Here is a 13,702-nt window from a genome sequence, read left to right as displayed (position 1 = left end):
AAGACAACCACAAATTGATAATGAACCATCGCAGGTAGGAGAACCGCCAGAAGCCATTAACAACCCTCAGGTAGAAAAACAGGTAGGAGAACTACCAAAATCCATCAACAACCCTCAGGTGGAAAAAACAGGTAACAAATCCATACAACTTACGCAAGCGAAACCGTATGAAAACACCACAAGAAGAACCTAACATCAGTTACACCTCTCGAAGCGAAGCAGTGACTCGTCTTGATAATGCCATCTGAGATGATGGCGAAACGTCGACTATCGAATAGTACACAACAATATTAAATTTTAAAAAAAGGATTTGAAACTTTATATCTTCTATTAATTATCTGCGAGCGCTTTCGACAGCTGGTCGTACTGTTATCTTCTAGGCACTCCTCAAACTGAACTTGTCATCCTGTTGTCTGTCTCTTTATACGGTCAGAACGTCTCAACTCAGGTATTTCAGGTACTTTAGGTGAATTTGCCTGTACCTGATGCAGTACAAATACAGGCAAAGTTTTTAGGAGTGAAATGTCTACTCCTAAAAAATTGTTTTTATATTGCAGAAGAATTCTCGAATTATTTTTAATGTAATTAAAAAAAAAAAGTGTTTGTACTATGTGATGTGCTGTAAACCACTGTGAAATAGCCAATAAAGTCAATCTACCTATATACAGGGTGTAACTAAATAAGTGTAAAACATTTAAGGAGGTGATTCCTCATCGAAAAACAGATAGGATCTTTCATATATAGAAATTTCATTGGAGCATCCCTTGTTAAGATACAGCCCCTTAAAGGGGGTACATAAAATTTGTATAACAATTGTTTTCACGGGTACTGAAAAAGTTACAATATTGAAATTAACCTGACGTTTTGTACTACCAAAAAGACACAGCCATAAATTTATTTGGTTTACCCCATGGTTGTAAGGGGTGGAAAACGCAACCCCTAAAATTCATTTCCAATGTAACTTTTTGTCTTATTATTTGTTTACCATTTAAAAATTTATTTCCGATAGCCTGTTTCATTCTAAACAAAAAATTCTTGGGTTTTTTGCCCAAAATAAACCAGTTCACAGCAAAAAATTATTTTACGAACAACTACAGAGATACATCGTCATAAATGCGAACTGGATTTATTGTTATTTTGTAGTTAGTACCTGCATTAAATGATTAAAGGGTAAAAAACAAAACTAATTTATTAAAATAATTTTTTGCTGCGAACTGGGCAAAAAACCCCAGTGCTTGTGAAAAAAATTGTTATATAAATTTCATGTACCCCCTTTAAGGGGCTGTATCTTAATAAGGGATGTTCCAATGAAGTTTCTTTATAGGAAAGATCCTATCTTTTTTTCGATGAGGAATCACCTTCCTAAATGTTTTACACTTATTCAGTTACACCCTGTATATTTATATACATGTACTCATATACTGACATGTTCTTTGAATGAATAAACTGATTTGATTTTGATTTTCACCCTCATAATTCATGATTCTGGTGGCTACCATTCAGTTAGATACTCCTCTTTCGTATAATGGAACCACCAAAGTTTTCTAAAATTCATTTGGAAAGTACCCTTGTACGAAAGATTGGTTCATTAAATATGCAAGAGGATCATTTGTAACATGGCTTATATCTTTATTTGTAACAGTAGAATTTACAGAAATTTTTAAAATTCATGTCAATAAAAATGTAGGGGTTCCTCAGTGGATAAAATAAATGTGGAAATTATTGCTCAGATAATGAAACAACTCAAAATATATCTCTCTTTCTTGGCAGGTATAAGTTTGTTCGAGAGAATGGTCATAAACAGAATCCAGTGCCACACTTTGACCGTTCAGCATCGCATGCGTCCTGAAATATCGTGCCTTATCAGACCTTCCATTTATCCAGTGTTAGAAGATCACGAGTCCGTCTTCCATAGGCCCCAGATACTGGGGATAGAAAACTGCATTTACTTTTTGGACCATAACGAGCAGGAACAAATATGCAAGGACAACAGTAAAAAGAATGTGCATGAAGCTAAGTTTCTGATCAGATTGGCTCGTCACCTGATCCTAAATGGTTATAAACCAGAGGTAAAGCTAGTTAATATGTTTGTCAGTCATAAGTAATACCGTGCTATGAATAACCAGGCTTCCCTACCTAAACTACTGGATAGCTTGATAACTCTGGTATCATGAACTGTTTGAGAGTTCTTGATGTAGTTCCCCCCTTTAATTCATTTTTTCATTTGTTTCAATTTTACTTAGTAATGTCTTATGCTTGACATTGTTCCCTCAAATCTTCCTTTAACCCTCTTCAACACTCTGGTCGTATAGACCTTGAGTTAGGATATTGAATAGCATACATTCTACTGGCTAATAAACAATGTCTGTTACATTCACACAAATGTTTGATCCAACTGAAATAATATAAATTTCGAGTAGGTGCTACAGCAATGGGGCTGCTGACTCCCTTGCAAAGGAGGGTGCTGCAAGCGGCTTTCACGAACAGAACCTGTTAATGGCATCACTTTAGGCTTTGCCAAACAAACATTGAACACCTGGATGGCTAAATTCATAGACTTCTGGCAAAATCTTCCAGAATTGGCTCACTTTAAGGCATTCATTCACCCTTCGAAGCTTGAAACCAAACAGTTGTTGAACTACCCACTCACATTTGACCTAACCTAACCTACATAAGTTAATACTTTCATTGAATTGTTTTAGTTCCGCTGTACTTGTCGGCATCTATTTTTGTAGTAGCATTCTTTTTCTTTTCCTTTAACCCTCGCTATTCTCATATTGCTCTTTAAGGGGATTGTACAATATGTTGAGCAATAAATGCAATTATAATTATATGCAGCGTGACTCACGGTCGATGGTAGGTTAGACGTTTCTGGAAAACGCAAAGCATGATTTTTCTGAAAATTTCACCTCTCACATTTCCTTACCTGTTCTATCGATCTAAAATATAGTCAGCATTGCGGCGTTGCCACTTCTATCAAAAAGTCCTAGCAATTACATTTTTTTAAATGGAACACACCGTATACATTTTTGGAATCGCTCTAGTATTTTAATACGTTTTTGTCAATAATGTCCTATACCTATGTCTATCTGTTTTCGAGATAAAAAATAAATTGTGCTAAATATGGTCCAAAACATAGCCTTAATTGAAATTAAGTACATCATCAGTACTCTCAATTCTTGACAAGTTGATATTTTGATGACAGTTTGGACAAACTCGAAATATTCAAATAACACCAAGAAATCGAGCCGTTTTTGTGGAAAAATAGTTATTCACGTTTTACCTACAAGTGTTGAAAGTGGCATTTTATTTTGTGAGTGGGGATTATTGCAAAACGAGCGTCAGCAAGTGGAGCAAACTCACGAGCAAAATAAAATCACTTTTAACAAATGTATCATTAAAATTTTTTTGTATAACGTTACTGCTGATGTTAAAAAAAATTATAGGGTCCATGGGATTTGAACACACGGTCTTTGGATTACAAGGCATATGTTACAACTACATACGCCAGCTCACGTTATTTTAAGGAGGATTATTGGTTAGTCATGAAGGACTTTCTACAGTTGGACTGAATACTACTTCGTCATCGTCAGTAACTTCACAGGGATTTAATATTACCAATAGCACGAACTGCATGTGTGAACTTTTCTAAATGATTTTTTGGTAGGTGTTCTGATTGAAGTGTTTCTATCAAAGAGATTTTCAATAACAGTTGTACAAAAAATAATTTTTAAAGAATTTGATTTCTAGGTAGCCGTGGAAATATCAAGCTTATGACAGTTTGGTGACTTTTATAAGTAATCGATAAATGGTTATTGACGGTGTTTCAAAAAATGGCCAAAAATGAATGCAAATATTGATTATTCAAACGAAGTTCTTATGAAATTATTTATTATACACGGACAGTGTGATCAAATCATTGCCAGAACTTGTAGAAAATTCAACCAAATGTATCCTGAATTAACACCAATGAACGAGAGGAAGTTTGTAAGATTACAAAATAATTTCCTTAACTATGGCTCCATGTTAAAAGCGCCTTCAACATTACCAAAACCTGTTACTTCAAATGAGGACAATACTGTTAACGTTTTGGCATATTTTTATGCATATCCAGAAGCTTCCATTCGCAGTGCAGAAAAAGATTTAGGTGTATCACATGCTTCAGTACAACGAATTTTGAAAAATCACGGAGTGCATCCGTATAAATTTACCAAAGTTCAAGCTCTAAAAGCAGAAGACTTCGAACGTATTTTTGTGAATCCCTTTTGATTCATACACAGGAAGATCGGGAATTTTTGTCAGAAATAATTTGGAGCGACGAATCAAAATTTATGAGGGATGGTATTTTCAATAGAAGAAATAAACATTTTTGGGCTGATCATAATCCTCATGTTACAAAAGAAATGGTTTTCAAGAAAAATTTAACCTGAATGTTTTCTGTATTCTGAAGAATAATAAAATTAGCTTTTTTATTCGAAGACACACTGAAAGCAGAGAGATATCTCCAAATATTAAGAACGACTGTAACCGATTTTCTTGAAAATTTGCCTTTAGAGGAATATAGGAATTCGTGGTTTCAACTGGACGGAGCGCCAGCTCATTCCACCCAGTAAGTTTCCAGGAAACTTGACGAACTCTTCGATGATCGTTGGTTTAGGCGTTTAGAGCCGTGGGATTGGCCACCGAGATCACCCGATCTCACGCCACTTGACTTTTTTTATGGGGTGCTTTGAAAGAAAGGATATACAGTACTCCAGTGCCTACCAAAGAAGAATTGCGACGGCGAATAGTGCGGAGTATTGAAGATCTGGATCCCCAGGAAATTGAAAAAGCAACCACAAGTCGCGTACAAAAAACATTTTAAAGTGTTTAGAATGTAATGGACAACATTTTCAGCATTTATTGTGAAAATGTGATATTTTGTTTACAATTTTGTTATTTTGAATCATTCTATTCTATTTATTGTCTGTACTTTCACATGTTTTAGCCCACAAAATCTTACTTTTTATCTAAAAATGACTGCTTTTTGGTACAGTTGTTCCCTGGAAACTTTAAGCCATAGTTAAGGAAATTATTTTGTAACCTCACAAACTTCCTCTCGTTCATTGGTGTTAATTCAGGATACATTTGGTTGAATTTTTTACATGTTCTGACAATGATTTGATCACTTTGTTCATGTGTATAATAAATAATTTCATTAGAACTTCGATTGAATAATCGATATTTGCATTCATTTTGGAAGATGATTCGAAACACCGTCGATAACTCTTTGTATATTACTTATAAAAGTAACCGAACTTCTATAAGCTTGATAATTCCACTGCTACCTAAATCCAAATTCTAAAAATAAAATGTTTCTAGAAGAAGCGACTTTATTGAGAAAACTTGACGATTTAGGTATAGGGACATGATATATCATCTTGAAGCATTTTTCACCATCTTTCAATTTACCGAGTGATATACCGGGGTTTCATTTGAAAAAATGAACTTTTGACTACTTTTATGCACAAAGGAAATAATAGTAATTTTAGCACGCCCTGTATGATATGGAGTCGATTTCTTGGTATTATTTGAATATTTCGAGTTTGTCTAAACTATCATCAAAATATCAACTTTTCATGAATTGAGAGTACTGATGTACTAAATTTCAATTAAGACTATGTTTTGGACCATATTTAGCACAATTTATTTTTTATCTCGAAAACAAATAGAGATAGGTAAAATATTAAAATACCAGAGCGATTCCAAAAATATATTAATATACTGGGCGTTCCATTTAAAAAAATAAAGTTACTAGAACTTGTTAATGGAATTGGCAACGCCGCAATGCTGAAAATATTTTAGATCGATAGAAGAGGTAAGGAAATGTGAGAGGTGAAATTTTCAGAAAAATCATGGTTTGCGTTTTCCAGAAACGTCTAACCTACCATCGACCGTGAGTCACGCTGTATTTTCATGTTCTAAAGCTGTAGCTTTGTTATGAACCAAATAAAAAATTTAAATTTGAAATTTGAATATTCACACTAGTACCTTGCATAAACATTTCGAAATGGTAAAAGAATTCATTATAATTTATGTAGGATAAAGCTGCGTCTCATATTTTTTCAATACCATTGAGCTGGTAAACTTAGTTTCATCTCAAAAAATCATCAAAATACAGTTTCTTGATCACGAATAATATTTCAGGACATCACAATTCTTGCTGCGTACCTAGGTCAGATGTTCGAGATGCAACGTGAGAAGAAGCTCTACTCCAATTTGCTGCAAAACGTCAGAATTGCAGTCTTAGATAACTACCAAGGAGAGGAAAGCAATATTATCCTTTTGTCTCTAGTTCGGAGCAACAGCAATAATAAAATTGGATTCTTAAAGATAGAAAACAGGGTATGTGTGGCTTTGTCAAGAGCCAGGAACGGTTTCTACATGATGGGAAACATGTCGCTGCTTTGTGATAATAGTGAGGTATGTGTTTTCCTAAAAGAATGCCTACTTTTAATATTGCGATACAGATAATAATAACTATTTATTTTCACAAGAAATATACATTTTTGTAGAAGAGGAAAAACAATGATTCAAAAGTAAATATGAACAAAGTAACAAAAAAAGATGAATCGGAACTGGAACTAAAAAAAAATATCAGATAATTGAATATACTTTGAGAGTCTTAAAAATGATTATTAATGTCGTGGACATAATTATACATATCAGAGAATATATTTATACTCACATACATAAATACACATACAGACACACACACATATAATACATATCGAGTGGTCCAACGAAAAGTATGCACCTTGCTTTTATCCTTTTTTTTGTAACTTAACGCAAAAATGCTCGGACAGGTCAATTTTGCTTTTGAGGAGGACACATTTTAGATATATTTTTCTACCTGTGCCTTCAACCCCCTAGCGAGGGTGAGTAACAACCCTAAAATTTTAAATGGATAGTGGGGTCGAGTGATGTATCATTTGAAAGGGCACAAAATTATCTTTCCAATGATACCTAATTTGTTGTATTTACTGGAATAGTTATAAAAAAAGCAAGAACATTTACTCGATATTTTTGGTGTTGATGAAAATGCGGAAAAAACGACATTTTTATCACTACTACATTCCTCAATTTCTCTCGTGCGCTTTTTGGTTCGAATAACAACAGCAGATAAGTGTACAAAAAAATTTAGGTAAACGTTCATTGATTCAGTTCGGTTGTTTTTGAAATTATTTTAACTTTACTGTAAAAATGGTTTATTCCATTCCTGAACGAGTTGAAATTGTTAAACTTTATTATCAACATAATAGTTGTGCTAGACTTACTGCTCGCCTCTTTAATAACAGACATCCCGGAAAAATGTGAATGATTCGTACATTGCCAAGTTAGTCCAAAAGTTTGTCGATACCGGATCTGTCTGTAATGTGAAACACCAGCCACGGAAACCGATCAGAAATGAATCAGTGGAAGTCGCTGTTTTGGGACATGTTGAATTGGATCATACTCAAAGTACCCGTCAGCTTGCTGCAGCCTCAGGTGTCTCCCGTTCGTCCATAATACGGATATTAAAATCCTATAAATTTCATCCGTACAAAATTAAGTTAGTACAGGAGCTCAATGAAGATGATCCTGATAGAAGGCTGCAATTTTGTGAACAACTGAGCAAGCTACTAATTGATGATCCGCACCTATCATTCAACACCTGCTTTTCCGATGAGAGTACATTTTTTTTCAAAGGAGCTGTGAATAGGCATAATTGCCGTTACTGGGATGACAGTAACCCACACTTATTTCGAGAGGTCCATACCCAGTAACCTCAAAAAATCAATGTCTGGTGTGGCATATTCGGTAGTCATATCGTAGGGCCACGTTTTATTCCTGGGAATTTAACTGGTGAGGTCTACCTGAACATGCTTGAAGATACAATTGATCCTCTCATAACAGAAATAATTGAAAATGACCAAAATCATAATGATGATCGGCTTCATTTGCAGCAAGATGGAGCACCTCCTCACATGTTGCTCCGGCAAGAGAGTTTTTAGATGACCGGTTTCCTGGACGGTGGATTGGAAGGAGAGGCCCCATCGAATGGCCTGCCAGGTCACCAGATTTATCGCCTTTAGACTTTTTCCTTTGGGAACACTTGAAAAATAAATGTTTTGCTCCGCAGCCCGAGTCCATAGAAGATCTTCGCCAATGAATTACAGCAGAGTACAGAAGTATAACACCTGATATGCTACAGAATGTTAGGAATAGATTTGAACAAAATCTGTATTATTGTATGGAAGCAAATGGGTCACATTTTCAGCACTTGCTGAAGTAGGATTCTACCAAGTCAATTACACATTTCAAAGTACTGGGTTGTAGTTGTTTTTCTTCATAATACCTACATGTTTGAGTGAAATACAACAAATTAGGTATCATTGGAAAGATAATTTTGTGCCCTTTCAAATGATATATCACTCGACCCCACTTTCCATTTAAAATTTTAGGGTTGTTACTCACCCTCGCTAGGGGGTTGAAGGCACAGGTAGAAAAATACATCTAAAATGTGTCCCCCTCAAAAGCAAAATTGACCTGTCCGAGCATTTTTGCGTTAAGTTACAGAAAAAGGAGAAAAGCAAGGTGCATACTTTTCGTTGGACCACTCTATAATAAACACATTCATGAGAGGTGCATATGAGATGTCCAAGTTCTGGGTAAAGTACTGAACCGTTGCCTCTCGTGTGAAACCTACAATTTTTTAGGTATGTGTACAGAAAGCTGACGTGAAACCATCAGGCATCTGTGCAACGCCTTCCATTTGGAAGATTCGTCACAAGTAACTTCCTATATTTGGGGAAGTAGAAAGCCAAAACTGTTCATTCCTAAAAATTATTTTCAGCTTTTCATATATAGAAAGCAATGGAAGATATTGTACAGGTGCCTGTTGGTTTTACTTCAGTTTTCTGGGTGACATTAGCAGAGTTAGCTGTTGTTTTTCTGTATCTGCCACACTTACCTACAAAGTCGTAGGTTCACACGAGAGGCAAGGATTCGGTACTTTCACTTGAACTTGGGCATATCATATGCACCTCTCCAGAATATATTTATCATTCTGACCCACACCCCGGAGTATGTGTTTGTGGAGTTGCTTGTAGTGGAGTAGGTTGTACCACTGCAGGTGGCGCAGTGGTACAACCTACTGAATCAACTGCAGGTAGAGCTTGTGACTGGTTGGAGTGAATTTTGTTTATTCAGGATAGGGGGAGAGAATATACTTTATCGTCGTCAGAGTAATACAGTTTATGTTTGCATTTAAATTATTCAATTTTCACTTTCAAAATCAGTTTGTAGTACTACGATGGTTGTCCCAACTAAATGAAATTAATCAGCTTTTCATATATAGGAAGTTGCTTGCGACAAATCTTCCAAATGGAAGACTTTGCATGGGTGCCTGATATTTTCACTTCAGCTTTCTATGCGACATTAGCTGGGTTAGTTGTTGGATGTCTGTTACATGTACCTACAAATTCGTAGGTCTTGTATGAGAGGCAAGGATTTGGTACTTTCACCAGAACTTAGGCATTTCATATGCACGCACCTCTCTGGATTATGTTCATTATTCTGACTCCCCCTAGAAGAATATTTGATATTTACATTATGGAATTTTATTGAAAGTGTTCTGGCAATGTATTTAATCTATTGGAGCCTCTGGAGACACCCTACATTTTGTTTTATGAGAGAGAGGACATTGGCAGGTCAAGATCCTCAGATGATGTGGTGCTGCAGGTTTTTCCGGGTTTTCCTGCAGCTGAAAAAGCAAATGCGCCACTGGAATCAATGAAGTCGCCCCGGAGCGCCAATTAATTTTTATTGTTGTTGTTATTTTTATCTTTATTAAACTTATTAATAAAATTGACATATAAGTTTTTGATACAGACATATTCGAAGATGACTGAAAATTTACTGACATTTTAGATGGTGAAGCCATAATAGTATTTGATCAAGGTTTTTTGAAATAACAATTCTAATTTCTAATAAACTATTTCCATTGTGAATTAAAGCGGTGTCATCAGCAAACATTTGTCGTTTACCAAATAAATTTGTTGTAGTCAAAGAATTGAAATATATAAGAAACAAAACAGGTCCCAGGATGGATACTTGCGGTACCCCACATATTATATTTTTCTCAAACTAATTATGTAGTACATATAGACAGATTGCTTCCTATTCAGTAAATAATTTTCGATCGAATTATAAACTGAACCTCGAAAGTCAAATGAAAGAACACTCTACATTTTTTGTTTGAATAAAAAATGAAGCTGGAAGTGGGGTTATGGCAACTAATACAGCGGACTGCAGTATTAGCTGCCAGATATTCAAACAATGTGCTCATTTCTCAATAAGCTATAATCGTCCTGGTGTGAAAAAGACAGATTGTTTTTTTTTTTTTAGATATGGCCGAAAATAAGGGATTCCCTGAAAAATCAAGACGCCATTGGCCCATATCTCACTTTCCGTTGTCAAGTGCATCGCCATAAAATCACCCACGTTAAGAAAGCAGAAGACTTCAATAGTTTTCCTGAGGGAGGGTGCGATCTCATGTGTGAGGCGAAATTAGGATGCGGTCATTTCTGCAAGAGGTTATGTCACGTTGAAGACATGGAACACGTCTTTTATAAGTGCAGGGAAGATTGCGTCAAGTAAGTCAGCTTGTTCGAAGTGGGGAGTAAGCGAGGGAAATGAACTAGGAAAAGTATTGTAGCGAATTGAAGAATTAACTGTCTTAAACACATTTATTTTCAACAATATTTCACTATCACAACTAATTTATATTCAACACTTAGCAAGTAACGCTTAATTTATCTTCACTGTTCGAATTCTTTATTTAAACGCACGATTCGCTTTCTAGATACAGACTGCCATCTCGGGACGAAAAGCGGGCCTTATAAATCGGTAACGACCGTGCTAGATTTCTCAACACTTATCAACTAACGCTTAATTTATCTTCACTGTTTGAATTCTTTATTTAAATGCACGATTCGCTTTCTAGATACAGACTGCCATTTCGGGACGAAAAGCGAGCCTTATAAATTGGTAACGACCGTGCTAGATTTCTCTAGTTGTTTCGGTAGTGGCCTAGACTTTTCGCGGCGACTTGTCGAGTTCATTCCTTTTGCGATGAGTCATGTGTTTATTTGCTGGCTGAGATATCGGTCAGGGCCAGCTTCAGATTTGTTATAGTATTTTTACACAGCTTCCTAACAAGGGAAAAGATATTCGTTGCTACCAAGTATCCCTATTTTGTTTGTTGTTTATTAAGGTTTCCAAGAAGTATACAATATTTATAGGTGATTGAACGAGGTTAATGCAGTGGACTGTATTTTATTATTAATGAATTGAAATTTTCAACACATAAGACCAGCCACTCTCGGCATTTGTTGACAGGATGTTTTCTGGAGTTTTCTCGAGGAACTACAAGTCCTTCAGTGTCTTGAGTGATACATTTATACCAGAACCGGCATGGATTTGCAATAAATGAGTTAATCTTGAGAAGTTTCAATAACTTATGATGATATAAAAGCAACGATCTCTTCCTCGCCCCCTTTTTTTTGCTGTGTCTTTTTTTTCTACTTAGAGTGGAATGAATTAGTGGCAGTACAAAATTGTGGTGATACAGAGTTGAAAATGAATGAATTATTGCTATAAGTTTGATGATTCTGCATAATTACTTGAGACGGAACAGAGGAACATCAACAAAAATGACAAATGAATGTTATAATTTGATGAGGATTATTCAAAAAGTTATTACTAACAAAAAGGAAAATAATAAAAAAGTCAGTTGTTTAATATATATTTTTCTGTGTTATTTTTGAATTTGGTAAAGGAACCAGTTGATTTAATTTTATTGGGTAAACTGCTGTAAATGGTTAATCCATGATAGTATAATGATTTTCTTTCAAATTCAGTATTAATTTTTGCAGTTTTCAAACTACCAAAAATATTTCACAGTTTTTCACAGAGACTGTAACAAGTAAACATATATCGGTTTAAGATAAATATCTTGTTTATTTGCAGTAAACAACCCTTTTTCAGTTTTAGCAAATGTTTTTTATTCCCAAGTAAACATTTCATTTCTGAGTAGTGCCAAATTATTTTTCCATTTACAACAAAATATGGTATACTTAGTTGTCGAAAATATTAGTGCAAAAAGTACAAGCATCCAGAACTCTAGATTCATCTACTAATCTCCACAAATTCAAACAGTTTTCATCTATTCAATGTCTTACCTCTCTACATAAACCAAGGGCACTTCATAAACCAACCGTACTTTCAACTAGACTTGCACCATCTGCCTGTTGGTAGTGTTTGTATATTGTAATGGAAGTCTCTGAAAGAGACTGTCCTGAACGAATTGTTCTTTTAGATGATTTGATTTATAGCCAGTCTTCAAGTATGCCCACTGACTATACGTGAAAGATTTCTTTCCTTATACGAGGAATTGGGCAAATTTCGGATATGCAGTTGGTTACTTTTTTCACAGGCAGATGGGGCGACGACAAACCTGTTGTTTGTTGTAGTCTTCAGCTTAGTTCGAGGAATGATACTCTGACGGAATTCGATTTTCAATTATCGGAAATCATCGACTTTATGTTGATGATATACACTACGTTGCACTGACGAGTGGCCAAACAGCACAAAACCGGTCTGCAAGTGTGTTCCACTAATTGAAAATCTATTGCGGCAGTTGTATCGCCAACAGCATATGCAGGAATAACTTCAGTGAAGAATCCTGCACTGACACCTGTCGGATATAATCCAACGCCCTTCGTGGTATTAGCCAGGGGAGTAGTTGTTTTCTGATAGGTGTCAGTCCATTAACCTACTCTGTATAGGGTGTTGAGACTGGCCTGAACGAATTGTTCTTTTAGATGATTTGATTTATAGCCAGTCTTCAAGTATGCCCACTGACTATACGTGAAAAAAGTCTCTGAAAGCCGATATCGAAGTCCCTGGAAGTCTCTCGAGGCGACACGACGTCTAGACAGAAAAATGTCTTTCTAAAAATGACTGACGTTATACCTGTTCACCATTTTCAATTTATTGGTTGTTTGTGAAAATTTGTCCGTTTTTATGAGTCTAAACTCTAATATCTCGGTGAATAATTATTCAATTTAATCGAAAAAAGCACCAGCTGATGTCCAGTTCTTCAGCCATCCCACGCAACGTTTCTGATGGGTCAGTCTCCACCAGGGTCCGCAAATCTTCGTCCTAGATTACTGTAGGTCGACCACATGACATTCAAACGGACAAAACTCTTAATTTGGCCCTATTCGGTAACGAAATGTTTGAGTGACATTAGAGAAAACTTGCTATCTAATATTTATTTTATGTTAATCAATGAGATATTTATCTATAACTGGACTGTATTTGTCTGTCCTCTTCTTCTTCAAAACACCTAAATAGATAAAGCCAGTGACGATTTTTCTTCTCCTTTGCTACGAATAGTCTGTCCCAAGAAACTTTTTTTCCAGAAAATAAAATACATATGTTTCGAGATTTGGCAACCCTAGAGTTGCAATCTGGCAACTGACTGTTCTATCATAAAGTTGGATATTTTTGAGCTTATACGTACTCAACACATTTTGACATACGCGCGCTATTTGTGTTGTTTACAGTAACTTGAAAGATTCATCTCGGACCAAAAATGGAATTAAATCGTGAACAT

At 35.5% G+C, this 13,702-nt stretch overlaps 1 protein-coding gene across 1 annotated transcript in view; it reads left to right on the top strand.

Annotated features, from left to right (window-relative positions):
* Positions 1–13,702, top strand: part of LOC111504110 (NFX1-type zinc finger-containing protein 1) — a 73,537-nt gene that overhangs the window by 27,481 nt on the left and 32,354 nt on the right. The window contains 3 exon segments of the mRNA XM_074180995.1: positions 1,771–2,069; positions 6,187–6,462; positions 10,429–10,676. Of these exon segments, the coding sequence (XP_074037096.1) occupies positions 1,771–2,069; positions 6,187–6,462; positions 10,429–10,676 (823 nt within the window).

This window comes from Leptinotarsa decemlineata, unplaced genomic scaffold (genome assembly GCF_025532065.1).
Source record: "Leptinotarsa decemlineata unplaced genomic scaffold, Ldec_3_MD MMD2_P_RNA_scaffold_2, whole genome shotgun sequence".
NCBI classification, from domain to species: Eukaryota; Metazoa; Arthropoda; class Insecta; order Coleoptera; family Chrysomelidae; genus Leptinotarsa; species Leptinotarsa decemlineata.
This window is presented reverse-complemented; position numbering and strand designations above follow the sequence as displayed.